The sequence below is a fragment of the Xiphophorus couchianus genome, chromosome 10 (assembly GCF_001444195.1).
Source record: "Xiphophorus couchianus chromosome 10, X_couchianus-1.0, whole genome shotgun sequence".
NCBI lineage: Eukaryota > Metazoa > Chordata > Actinopteri > Cyprinodontiformes > Poeciliidae > Xiphophorus > Xiphophorus couchianus.
In genome coordinates, this window is record NC_040237.1 from 2,492,087 (window position 1) to 2,506,453 (window position 14,367).

Here is a 14,367-nt window from a genome sequence, read left to right on the forward strand (position 1 = left end):
TTTAAAACTAACGTTCGACGGTTAAAAATATACAACTAAATCCAACAAAATGGGTGACCTACTTTTTATGGGAGTTGTGTTTTATTTGTAGACACTAAATTTATTAAAATCAATTGCATTTGGTCAACTTTCTTTGCTTAAAATATGCAATACAACCATAAGCAGAACGTTTCAAAAAAGCACATCAGTTTTGATTGTTTCTGATGTTTTTTTAAAAATGTTCTGTTTTTAAAGCAAAAATCTGAAAATATACTGTACATTTTCAAAGCGGTTTACATTTGTCAATACAGTAATATTTTTATTTATTTATAAAAAATATATAATTTATATCATTCTTATTAGTCTCCTCTCACTTTCTCTTTGCTTCTTAACAATAAACCTACTACTACTACTAATAATAATAAATAACTATGGCTGCGCAGTATATAGTTATCAGCAAATGTTAATTTTTTGACATATCACTATCAGCTCCATAGCTAAATACAAGTTGATATGAGCAACTTGTATTTTTCCATCTTTATTTTAAAAATGTAATATAGGTGAATTACTACCAACAGCATTAAAATTGCACCCAGTTTTACTGGCTGAGCTTAGTAGCAGTTGCTTTTAATTGCTCATTAAATTCTGTGATGCATTTGTGCCAAAGAGAAACGGAGCAATATTTAATGAACTGATGAAAACAAAAGGTGCAGAAAGTCAGACAACCAACCCACAAAGCCTCATGTTGGCTCAGTCATTGTGGTACGTGGAGATTTCTTAATCTACGGTGTCAAACCAATTCATTGTTGATCAGTCTGAGTACACCAAAATACTTCAAGAGGTTATGTTGGCTTTTGGTGAAGAGGAAAGTAAGTTAGCAGCGTTGGACCTTAATCCAATTAAAAAAAAAACAACCTTGCATGGTGACATTAAATCGTGCCATTTCTGAGACCAAATGTGTAACATTAATATGCAATGTTGTCTTTTCCACAGTGATAATGAATCTAAGAAAAATATTTAGCTGGTTTTGGAACATAATTTAGAGGGAGTTGTGAAAATGTTGAGCTTTACTCATATTTTAAACACAAGCACATGAAATGTGTTAAAAACATCACTACCAGAGAAACCAGGGGGGAAAAAAGTCCAGAGTTACAGTAAAAGACAAGCCTTTATTTCAAAAAATTCAAACAAAAAAAAAAACATTTTTACCAAATGATGGAGAGAGCCTCGAACCTAAAATTAATACTCGTCCAAACAGGTGGAACAAGAAGGGGAAGGACTGCAGTGAACAAACGTGCATGACAAGTTCACACCGTAATGACTTGACAGATCAGGACAGTGACTGGAACCAAACCTAAAGTCTCACATTTAACAGGATGAAGACTTCATGTGCAAAATTAACTTCTGAAAATGTTTAGTTTTTCCCAGACACTAAAAGATGCTTCAACAAAATGTACTTCTGTGGTTTGTTGTGAGCTTCAACCAATCCCAATAATAAGGCACCACTTAAATGTAACTGGGTGGATAGTACTGGTTTAGGTTGGTTTGCTGAGAAAAGAAAAAGGGAAACGATCTTTTATTTTGGCTTGTCTCAAAAATAAAAAATATGGCAGTGTCAGAGTGACAAAGACCAGATGGAAATCACTTTTAAGAGGTTTCTTTCTTTCTTAACAAAACAAAAAAACAATTGAAGACGAGATCCTCAGGCATTCTGCTGCATTCAGGTAATGATACACAGTACAATAAATACAAACAAACTGAGGGAAGACTGAAAAAAAAAAAACATACGGACACGCTGAATTACATTCTGAGTCAAATATTCGATGCAATAAACAAAATGAAAAGAGAAATGGGGTTTTGGCAAACAAAACAAAAAATTTAAATCCATTTAAAACCCAGGAATAGTGTCGGCTTCCAGGTGTTGTCGTTTAGGAGAGACGCTCCGAACGACGGCAGGTCCTCAGAAAAACGTTTCACTTGTTAAATGTAATCCTTTAAAACTAATCCACTCTCATCCCAGACCAGCTTTCTGAAGCTTGAGTCGGTTTTAAAATCTCAATCATGTGTAATACAAGGTCAATACTGAAACTGTGACATGCTAACACCAGCTAGTACAAAAACCTCAAATGATTCAAGTGCCTTAGTTGTTAATTCATAACCAAAACCTATGAATTATTCTTTCTGGCGTTTGTCAGCATCAGTATAAGGAGTGATTTGAGGATTGGGTGCAATAATAATAATAATAATAATAAAAACATTAATTAAAAGATCAGTGGGCAGATACTTCAACACACTCAGGAGTTTGAGTATCACAAGGTGACAGGGTCCACGTTTATCTACACCGCAGAGGTTTGCTCCCACTCACGCTGCTTCACATTAACCGAACTGGAAAAAGAAATTTCCTGGTCCTGAGTCTGTGGAGGAAAAATGGTTTGTAATCAGGCAGGTTTACGATTATCCAAATCTGACAAAAAAAAAAAAAAAAAAAAGAGAGTAAAAATTCATACCGGGGCTGGAATCAAAACTGTATCCTCCACCATGACCACCGAAGAAAGCCCTGAAGATGTTGTTTGCATCAAAATCTGGAAAAAAGTAAAAGAACAAATTAAATCAATTCACACAGACAAGATCGGCTTCACTCTGGTTTGTATTTAAACTTATTTTGTTTCAATAAACAGTAAAATTTAACAGGAAAGTCTGGACTTGTGGCGCCCTCTACAGGTAGGAGTAAATTAGAAACTAACACTATCTTACACTAGTAAAGGTAACATTTGCTGCTAATAAAATCCTAACTTCTAAGTTGTCCAATTTCTGTTTAATTTGCAACTTCAAAATTCATTACCATCCCAAATTTCTAGATTCTTGGTTAGTTTTTCTAACATTCTGGACATCAAAGTTCAAAATGTTTACATTAAAAATGCTGTACAGCAGCTGGATTATACTGCAAATATATTATAACTCAGTACATATATGATTTGTGAACATGGCAGTTCATGATTTGCTGCTTCATCAGCAACTTTAATCTGAATTATTTCAAAATCTGTGACATTCGGACTATGATTGGATTATTCCACACTGAAATTACACTTCACAGATCTTTGATGCTTTTATTTTGGTTACAACATAAAAAGGTTGAAGTCTGAATGTTCAAGTTCAAACTCATTTTTGTTTAGGGCCAAGTCAAAATCATGAATGCTCTTAAAGGGCCGGTTGTGCCGAATTTATTGATAAAACCTGTTCATACTGTTAAAATATCAATGAATTATTAAAATCACAATAATGTTACTGAACATATTTTCAGTTCCTCCAGGATTTTGTGATTCTTTTTGTGATTTTTTGCAGTTAAAATGAAAGTGTTAGGGCCACATAAAATGCTACAGTGGGCCGGATTTGGCCCACAGGCCTCGAGTTTGACACATTTCATCAGACCATCTAAAATATATAAATATTTGCAGAAATATTTATATATGTTAGATAAAAACTAACTAAAATATAAAACCCTTCACTACCTCCTTCAAAGCAGCCGTCGTCCTCCAGGTCATGTCCGTTATCGTAGCGCATCTTCTTCTTGGGATCGGAGAGGACGGTGAACGCCTCTCCCACTTCCTTGAACTTCTTCTCCTCCTCTTTCTGCACCTCTGGAGTTGCTCCACTGTGGCGGTCTGTAAGAAAATACATTTATTATTTTACCCAAGAAGTAAAAATATACCTATAATAGAGTTCTGTTCCTTTGATTTTAATTTTGTTAAAGTAAAACCTAAAATTTTGGTATATTTCAGTGCGAAGTGGAAAGAAGATGATGCACAGGTAGAGTAAAAATCTGAAAATATGACGTGCAATACTTAATACTTAACCACAATGACCTGAAATAAAAACCCTTCACAATTGTACTAAATGGTAACCTGATCCCAGCTATGTGTAATTTAATCCCAGAATAAATCCAGATGCTCTGTGAAGGCCTCAGAGGTTTCCTAGTGAATTAGCTAGCAGATAGCATCATCAGGTGAGGTTATAAAACTGCATCCCAAACTCTACAAACTGTAGACTGGGGTGGTTTAATATAAACACACACTTCAGATTTCATAAAAAAAATTAAAATCATGTATATTTTTTATTTTAAAGGAATTAGAGTGCTTTCCAGATACCTGGGTGGTGCATGAGGGCCCGCTTGCGGTACGCCTTCTTGATCTCGTCCTCTGTGGCGTTCTTCCCGACCCCAAGCACCTTGTAATAATCTTTTCTTTTGCTCTTTTTCAGCTCCATCTGTGCCGTCTTCAGCAGATGTTTGTGATCTGAAAGAGCAGCAGGGACGCAGGCCGAGTTTTAGGATTCAAGCGCAAAAACGTCCCAATTTGAGGCAGCGCGGCGTACCTGAGGTTTTTTCAGTCTGGTAAACTTTTTCGTAGTCGCGTACAGCCTCTTCGTACTGTTCTGTGTCCATGTAGCTACGAGGGTCAGAGGTCAGAGTCAGTGGAAAACTGCAACATGCTGAACAGCAGGGCACAACCTGCATGACATACCACTGCGCTCTCCTCAAGTAGGCCTTGATGTACGTGTCGTCGAGTCTGATTGCACTGGTACAGTCTTCTATGGCTTGGTTAAGTTTCTTCAGCTGTTGGGGGAATAATCGGTTAGTGACTGAACTCACTGGAGGCATTCAGCCAATATTAACAGTTACAGATATGTCTTAATGCCACAGTGGGTCAGTTTTACAGCTTGGTACCTTTGCTCCTGCCGTGGCTCTGTTGCAGTAGAGTTTAGCGTTGGTCTTGATGTTGTTGGGGTCTATCGCCAGCGCTTCAGTGTACAGAACATAAGCAGATTCATAGTTGTAGATCTTAAATGCCTGGTTGCCCTCCTCTTTCTTGGCTTTTAGAGCTTTGGCATTCTGGTTTAGTGAGAGAAAAAAAAAAAACACACATCTGACTTTTAGAGATCAGAGTTACCCCTCATTTTCCCATCAATTCTCCCTACTCAAATCAGCAGAGTTCTCAATTTACTTTATAGGTCTTATGGGATAAAGAGAACTGCATTATGGACCCTCTGCCGCTACGTCACTTGATCATTTGAAACGCCATGATGGACGTTGGAGAGACAGTAGTATTGAACAGATCGACTGAAGTTGTTTTTTTGCCAGTTTATTTGTGGCTTCTACTTGTTCGAGTCAAGCTAGTTTGTCTCTAATTGTAGCACACTTGGTTGGGGGCCATACACGGCTTTATTTACTAAAGTTTGAAATAGCTAGCTTAGAAACCGACCCATACCTGCGTCCTCCTCATGTGTTGATCAAATTACCGACTGCTTGAATTCACACCACTTAATTTATATCAGTATGTCATAAAAAACATTTCCCCTTACACCTGAACAGCCTTAAAAACGTACAAAAGACAGGATGCTAACCAGTTTTTTCCATACATGTTAGGCTACATGATGGCGCGGTATTATCTCCATGGTTACCAATGGTTAGACGCGTACCGTCTCCATAATGACATGTTTGATATCTTTCTAATCATACTTGCATATAAAGTATATGAATGTTAATCATCTTGTCTTGTAAAAGGTGTTCGCTGAAAATCTGCGATTACACCGAGGGCTGCCAGTCTCACTGTGATTGGCGGATTTTATTCATCGCCGCCGTAACTTTCCTCATTTAAAAGTTAGAAAATAAGGTGACAAGTTTGGTTTGTATCCTTGTCTGTTAATGGAGCCGACCGCACATCACCCTGTGATTATTTTTAAAGTGAAATCAACTAAATAGAAGCGATATTAGGTTATAGATGTTTGTTTTTATATTAGCTTAATTAAAGGAGCGCATTGGTTGTTTTGAGCGTCCGTCATGGCGGAGATCTGAAGAGCGTGACGTTACGTGCAACGGATCAATTTGTTTTCTTGAGTAAATCAGACCTAAAATGCAAAACTATTTTAGAAAGCTTGAAAGGACAAACAAATGGATGAATGGGTAGGTGAACAAAATAATGGACAGAGCAGAGTCACAACAAAATTTAAATCTTATCAAGTATTTTAGTTCACTTGAAATAAGACAAAACTAACTTAGAAGAAGGAGGGTAATTCCTTAATAACTAGTTGATGAAAAAGTACTAGTTATACTGGTAGATTATTTCACCTATGACATTTTTCCCATGTTATGTGAAATAATCTTCTAGTACTTTTTATCAATATTAAGAAATTATTGACTGAAATAAACTCCAATATCTTGCTGAAAAGTTACTTGTAAATTAGTTTTGTCTTATTTCAAGTGTACCAAGATATTTGCACTAGAAACTAGACAAAAATACTTGGTAAGATTTTGTACTAACGCACAGAGAGACAGAGAGGGATGGATGGACTGTTTTGGATGGAGGGACAAAATAAAGGATGGACAAGCAGAAAGAGGGACAGATTAATAATTAGACATTAGAAAAGAGAACAAAGTCTGGAAAAATATTTTTTTTCTTCATGCCTAACCAGAACATTTTAATCAAATTAAATTTCAGGGAGATTTGTTTTAATTCTTACTTTTACTCTAAATATAAATTTTTGTCAACTCTTTTGGAAAGAAACGTGTATTTTCTAACAACTTCAAGTTTAAACTAAATGTTTACGGATGCATCTGAGCCAACATTACAGCAGCATCAGAGCTGCAACAAAATCTCACATGAAAGTTATGAAAACACACAAAGGGAAAATGTTACCCTGCAGGCTAGTCGGGCTTTTTCATGATCAGGTGCCATTCGCAGAGCCTGGACGAAGAACTGCACGGCTTTATCAATGCAGTCCTCGTAGTACAGGCACAGGCCCCGGACGTAAAGCGCGTCTGCGTTGGTCGAGTCCAACCTCAGAATGTCACTACAGAAAGAAAGATTTATACTGGAAGTTAAGCTGCATTCATCTACAGAACAATATCTAATCACTTTTAAGCATTTATTATATAAAAGAAGAACTAAACAATAAAACAGTTCTTACCTCGCCACAGACTGAGCTTCAGGATAACGTCCCAGCAGAGCGAGACACTCGGCCTTGTGGATTTTAAAGCGATGGCAGGTAGATGCCAGAGCCAAGGCCCGATCCATGCAGTACACCACCTGGATCAGGACAACGAGGAAAGCTAAGGTAATCTTATTTATGTAGCACATTTTCAGCAACAAGGCAGTTCAAAGTGTTCACAAGAATGAGAAGAAAATTCAACAGCAAAACCAAAAGAAAGACAAAAGTACAAAACAAAGTATTGTTTCCCCATGTTTAATAAGAATAAGTAGTTAATAATTTATAAACTAATTAGGGCTGAAACAGAAATCCAATGATTCGAGTACACGATTATTAAAATTCCTCTAAGAAAATTTACCTGCCTTGAAGCTTTGTTAATTTATGTTTTATCATTTAGCGCACCGTGTTCCGGCCGGGACATTACTTGCGTTGCGCGGAGCTCTGACTTCCGCCTCTGAGTTGTTGACGAATGTTAGCAGCATAACGTCCAATTTTTAAGTTCGGCACGTGGGGATTTTATGGATTTATGACTAAAATCTGGACCATAGACCTTGTTTATAAGCATGTTTGTGAGCCTGCCTCTTTATTATTAAATTGAATATAATTTCAGATTTTTGTATAACTTTTCTCCAGGTTAACTTAGAAAGTGAGCTATTGTTGTTACAGGTTAGTTTTACTATGGAAAAGTAATAGTTAGGGACGCATAAATATGGCAAATTGGACTGATATTGATATCCAATAGTAACACTGGTATTGTGCCAGATTTACCAATATTTCATTTGATAAATGTTTTTATCCGATTACCCAATTAATCGTAAGAATAATCAATAGATTACTTGATTACTAAAATATTCGTTTACAACAGCCCTAAAACTAATTGGAGTTTCTTTGGATTTTAAGTTTGTTCTGAGTTAGAGAGGAATAAAACTAAATGTTGGTTCTCCATATTTGATTCTTGTTCTGAGCTGCTAAGTAATAAACTAACAGGAGTTTCTCAAGGTCTTATTCTGACATTAAAAGTATAAAGCTAAATGTTGGTCTAAAGTAATAAGCACTCCACAATTTATAAAATGAATAAACTAAACAGACAGGGTGAAAAATGACAACATGAAACTACGCTCATATTTTAATGTAGCGTCTCCGGTAAGAGACGATGCCAAGAGTAAAATCAAAATTTTGACTAAAAAACAAAAACTTCCAAGGAGTTTTTTGCAAAGTGAAACATAAATGTAACATTTTCCAGCCACTTTTTGTTTTTAATGGATGCATCTTTATCTCATCCTTAAATCCCTTTCCAGCTTAAGCAAGATCTACTTTTGGGTTTGATGGAGAAAGATAAATAAAATCACCTTTCTGAAATCCCGTTTTTCAAAGCTGAAATCAGCCATTTTCTCGTACTCCAGCAGAACCGCTGCATTCTTTTTCTAAAAATAGAACAACAGAAAATATTTAGGATCATCTTTATAAAATCAAAACAAACATAAAACCATTCCTTTCGATTCAAAAACCTCTTGATAAATGAAAAACAGTGGATAACTCACAATAACACTTTTTAATGAACGGTTTTGTTAAAGTTCCCACCTCCTGCTTGGCCTCTTTGTTGTTCGGGTCCAACTCCAGAACCTTCTGAAAGCAGCGGCTGGCCGCCATGCCGTTCCCCAGAGACATGTGACACTTGCCCTCGCGCAGATGACCCTACGATGAAAACGGAGCACAGCCTCAGAAGAAATGTGTAAAACTCATCCAACTCATCCTCTGTTAATTACAGAATTCACACAGCAGATGGAAAAAATGTAGATGAAAATTAGCATCCACAATTTGGTAAATACACACTGCTGGCAATAATAATGTGACTATAATGTCACAATATTTGTAAAAGAAGTGTTAACGTTTCATGCCTACAGTTATTATGTGTAATGTTGTATGTACACTGATCTTAAGTGGATCTATATTTAGTTTTTGAAACAATCAATTCCAGCTTGATGTTTCAAATTGTTCCTCTAAATCAGGGACGTCAAATTCATTTTGGGTCAAATCTAAATCATGAATCCTCTTAAAGGACCTGTTGTGCCAGAATATATTGATAAAACCAGTTCACACACTGTTAAAATATCAATGAATTCTTGAAATTAAATATTATTTAACATCTTTTCAGTCCCTCCAGAATTTCATGATTCTTTCTGTGATTTTTTGCAATAAAATCAAAGTGTTTGTGGTACTAATTTGGAAATATTTGCCACATTTGCATTTATTTATTTTGTGTGAATTTCCACAATAATTATCAAGAAACTGGAGGGACTGATTGAAGAAGAAGAAGAAGAAGAATTACTTTATTCATCCCAGCAGGGAAATTATTTCGCAGTTACAGCAATAATTTTTTATACAAAGATTAACACATACACGACGGGAGCTGCGTCTCCTTTTTGAAGGAGGACATGCGGCAAAGGTCGTCGGGACCGGGAGTCGAACCCGCGACGTCCGCGGGTCTAAGGCCTCCAAATGTGGGGCGTGCTAACCCCCTGCGCCACCACAGCACGCCCCTTGATATAATTTGGAAGTAAACGGAAAAAAACTACATTGATTTGATTGAAAACATAATATTTAAACAGACTTAGTGTTCAGTCTAGAATCTAGAGGGCCACATAAAAAGCTACGGCGGGCCAGGTTTGGCCCACGGGCCTTGAGTTTAACATGTGCTGTAAAGGAAACACTTCAATAAAAAGGGATTTTAAATCATTTTTTAAGAGAAATGATTTAAAAAAAAAAAAAATCATTTATCTTCAAAGAAATTTTTTGTAAATTTAGTTGAAAATTTTGTTAAGTCTATTTCCTGAACTGTTAAAAATAAACCTGTGAAGAGCTTATTGAAAATATTCAAATCATGACATCAAATTTAGGTTAGTTTTTGTTTTTCTAAATGCTATTTATCAACCACATGCTTTTAGATAAAAAAATATATTTAATAATTAAAATGTGGATTAAAAATTTCACATTTTAAAAGGCAGTAAAATTTATCTGTGGGGTGAGAATAGGCAAATTTAACAGATTTATTTATTTAATCAAGAGTAAGGGAGGCTGCACCAAAATAAAAAACATTAATACCTTCATGAAACAGTCGTCCAGACGCACGGCCTGCTGGGAGTCTTCGAGCGCTTCTCGAAACCGACTGAGCATCATTAGGGTGGCCGCCCTGTTACCATAGTAACTGGCATTTCTGGGACATGCATCTAATATGGATTTTAAGGCAAAAAGACAAGTTAGAGAAATATACGCTTAAAAAAAGATAAGACCTGGTTGAGGAGAATAACAAAAACAGATTATTTCTCAACAGAGGAAGCATAGCAGGAGCAATCAGGCGGCTTCAAAAATAATATTAATCCCAGCTGCGATCTCACCGATGGCCTTGGTGTAATAGTTGAAGGCTTCAGAGTAATCTTTCTTGCTGTAGTATGCATTCCCTTGCTCTTTGAAGCCTTCAGCTTCGCTAGGGAGCAAAGAAACAGAAACCAAAGTCAAACAGGAAGGAATTATGTAAATCAGGCTTAGATCACATCTGTCAAACTCAAGGCCAGAGGGCCAAATCTGGCCCGCTGCAGCTTTTAATGTGGCCCTCTACACTACAAATTGCAACAATAAGTACCTCCATTTTCTCACAAATCCTCATAATTCACACTAAGTCAACAGATCCCCACGTTTTTTTCTGATTTAACGGTCAAAAACGTTGGGTTTAACTGACTGCTGCCTCAGCCTTTTTTTTATATCAAGTTATAGTCCCTGATCAATACAGCAAGTGATAAAAAGTCACATTCAACATCATACATTAGCGCAAAAGGCATAAAAATTCTTTACAAATATTTCTAACTTGGCAGGGTTTCCCCCCACAAAACTTGCTAAGCCCAGTGGTTGGATGTCAGGGCAGTCATTCATCCAACGGCCCGTCGTGTTTTTGAGTTTAAAAATGTTTTTCAGGAAATTTTAAAATATCACTTGATAATTACGTGTTATTAAAATATTGGGAGACTAATACCTGAACACCAACTATAAAGTCTTAAAAAATGCAAACATTTTAAAAAGACTTTTAAAAAAAAACAAAAAACTGCTTAGTCTGGTGGGTTCACAAGTAAAGCCTTACAGCCCACCAGGCTTATAATACACTGAAGGAAACCCTGTTTGGCATCACAAAATATGTGATTTTGATTTCAAAAAGCCACGATAACATTCACAAAATCCTGATGGGACAACTATTTATTAATATTTTAACAGTTTAATGGATTTTATCAATACATTCTGACACATCAGCCCTTTAAAAACATTCAGATTTTTGATATGGCCCAAAATGAAACTGAGTTCAACACCCCTGTCTTAGATTATTTGGATTTATCCTACAAATGTGGGAGAGTTTAGGTATTTTAAAGGATTCTGCTTGTCTTTATACCTAAAACTAGGACATCAGAGGAGAGGATGGTACACACAGTCCTGGACTAAACATAGCTTTGAAACACACCTACTGCGGTTCTGGTCAAAGGACCAGGTGTTGGGATGAAACTCAAACAGGAATCAGCAGCTGCTCTCTTGCTTTTCGTGTCAAAATTGACCTCTCTTGTTGTCACAACTCACCCCAAAGGAAAAACCATTCAAGCAATATCCTTACCTGACTGTATGTAAGCAGGTCTCATCAAGATTAAGGTTGCTAATGTTTGGAAGTCATTTTAAGTATCTGGTAAAAAATTAGGTTTTCATTAAGCTGCTTATCCTCGTATTGTAAAATCTTCTTGGAGAGCCTGACCACGAAATAGGTCATCATCCACCATTAAGCTCCGTCAGCTTACATGAACCCTGCTATAAGTGGGCACTACAACTCTTTTGTTTTAAAGCTAGCATAGATGCCAAAAAAAGTTGTTAGGAGTAATCTAGAAATCCATTTTTTGTGCCCTTTCTAGAAGAGAATCTGAATAACTCTTTATTGTCTTTACTTTAGTCAGCTATATAAAAGCACAGCTACATGCTAATTAAAGAAAATCTTGCAGAAATTATTGCTTTAAGAGCTATGAGATTGTATTGTATCATTTGGCAACAATTTGGGCAAATTATTATCACCAGGCCTGTCACAATAACAAATTTTGCTGGACGATAAATTGTTCCAGAAGTTATTGCGATAAACGATAATATTGTTTTGAAACCATTTTTAAGTAGTATAATGGTAATGCAAGGTTTCCCCCAGAAAACCTGCTAAGCCTGGTGGTTGGGCGCTAGAGCAGTCATTCATCCAACGGCCCGTCATGTTTTTGAGTTAAGAAATGTTTAAAGTTGGCAGGAAATGTGAAAATATCACTTGATAATTATGTGTTATTGAAATATTATTAGATTAATACCTGGACACCAACTATAAAGCCTTATAATGCAAACATTTTAAAAAGACTTCAATAAATAAGCAATGCTTAGCCTGGTGGCCCACCAGGCTTATGATACGCTGGGGGAAACACTGTAATGCCAAAATAATAATGCAAGAACACATCTCAAAAATCAGTAAACTATAAATTCTTATGAACATTTAAAACTGGAACTGGAAGACATTTTAAATATCCAAAATAAATAAATAAAACAAATAAAACAAATTTTGAAGTCTTTCTAAACTAAATTATTCTTCAAAAAAGGGCTAGCTGAGACCAAAGCGCCAAACTGAAAACTTTTATCATCCAGCTTTTGAGAAAGAGAAAAAAAAGAGAGAAATGATAAATCATGCCAATGGAAATTATCGAGTTTGTTTTAATTTATCATGATTTATTGATTACTGTGGCAGACCTAACTATCGTAGCAACCATTCTTCAGTTTTCAGTATTTTTCCTGCTGAATGTGGCTTTGCTATTAACAATGAAACAGGCAGTATTTTCAACTATTCTGTAGTTTATAAACAGCAAGTGCTAAATTTGCTCACATCCTTTTCTTATGTAGTTTTTCCCCCCTGCTTACTACGTCGATAAAATAACTAAAGATCCTGATTTGTCTTATAATGCCCAACTAGTTAGCTTATTACTACGACAGCAAATATTTTTTTACTTCCACTGATATAAAATTTTGTTCACATGCTAAAAATAATTGTAGTTATTCAACTTCTTTTTCCTCTTTATAAAAACTAGAACAAGTACTGCAGCAAAGCTAGCAGCTACAGGAAGTTAGAAAAGTTTAAAACTTCCATGACTGAATGCTTTAAAAACTGTCAGATTATTTATGTTTCATCTAAAATTCTGGTATTTGGAAACAATTTCAGCAGATGTTTAGCAGGATGGATTAGTTTGAAAAAAGCTAAATTAATAAATTAGCAGAATTGCCATTAAGCATGAATTATTTTCTGATCAAAGTTAGTTTGTAGTTTATAGGTAAATTATATTTTTCTGCATACTATAATTTCAAATAGACTAGAGAGGCTGATATTCTGTCACTGAAATGTTAATTAGATAAGTTAGCTTAGAACTATGTTAGCGCCTCTTTTTTAAAAATAGTTTATGACAATAAAAGTAAAAAAGTTATTTACATTTTTAAAATGTTGCTAAAAGTTAGTGTCCTAAACTGACTTTGACCATGGCAGCTTGTTTGTTTTTTAAAATCAGATCAGTGTGTTGATTTCCTCTGATAAAGTTGTTATTTGAAGTGCTGCCTGCTTTATTTAATGCTGTCAAATCAAACATCAAATCACTGAACTGCATAAGGAAAATCATCTCTTTGGGATTGTTTTCAAACAGTAAATGTAATTATATTCTTATAAAAAGTGTTAATGTGAATAAAAACAGAAGATAAAACAAGAAAGAAACAGACATGCAGGGCAGGGATTTATCAACAGAACACATCAATATCGTTATGAGTCTCTTGTACGATAACGAATATTTCAATAAATTAGTCTTTATGTCGTTTATGCCGGTTTTAGCGCATGGTTGCCACAGAAATAGCACAAAATGTTTCATTTCTTACTAATTCCGTTTGTCCACCCAATGAGAATCTGACTATGTGGAATTTTATTGGGTCTAAAAAAAAACACGGATTTAACAGGAAATTAAACATTTTTGTACCAGGGTCAACACTGAGACGTCTAAAAGAGTAGCGTTCACGTCAGCTAATTCAATAAAATATAAAACCGATACGAAACAAAGCTGTGAAACCCAAGCTTAATAGGAAGGGGATTCGCCTGTTTGCCGTGAGCTAGCGCGGATAGCTCGCGTCGACAGCGACCGCAGTGCTGTTCTTGAGCTTTCTATCCCCATCAGGTTTTAACTTACTCCGGTTCTCCATCCGCTATTATCTAAACACGACGAAATACAACTGGAAATCACACACTTACCGCTCCAGGTCATCCTGAGCGCGGATCACGGGCTCTGTTTCTACCGGCATATCGATATCAACAGCTGCCAT

At 35.9% G+C, this 14,367-nt stretch overlaps 1 protein-coding gene across 1 annotated transcript; it reads right to left on the bottom strand.

Moving 5' to 3' along the window:
• Nucleotides 1-1,128: 1,128 nt before the first annotated feature.
• Nucleotides 1,129-14,367, bottom strand: LOC114152178 (dnaJ homolog subfamily C member 7-like). The gene is made up of 14 exons (XM_028029969.1): nucleotides 14,297-14,367; nucleotides 10,359-10,447; nucleotides 10,066-10,190; nucleotides 8,545-8,658; nucleotides 8,313-8,387; nucleotides 6,943-7,061; nucleotides 6,672-6,825; nucleotides 4,703-4,867; nucleotides 4,500-4,591; nucleotides 4,351-4,424; nucleotides 4,125-4,271; nucleotides 3,489-3,641; nucleotides 2,487-2,561; nucleotides 1,129-2,393 (listed from the first exon to the last, which is right to left on the bottom strand). The coding sequence occupies exons 1-14, from the start codon at nucleotides 14,365-14,367 to the stop codon at nucleotides 2,356-2,358; spliced, it is 1,491 nt and encodes a 496-aa protein (XP_027885770.1). The 3' UTR covers nucleotides 1,129-2,355.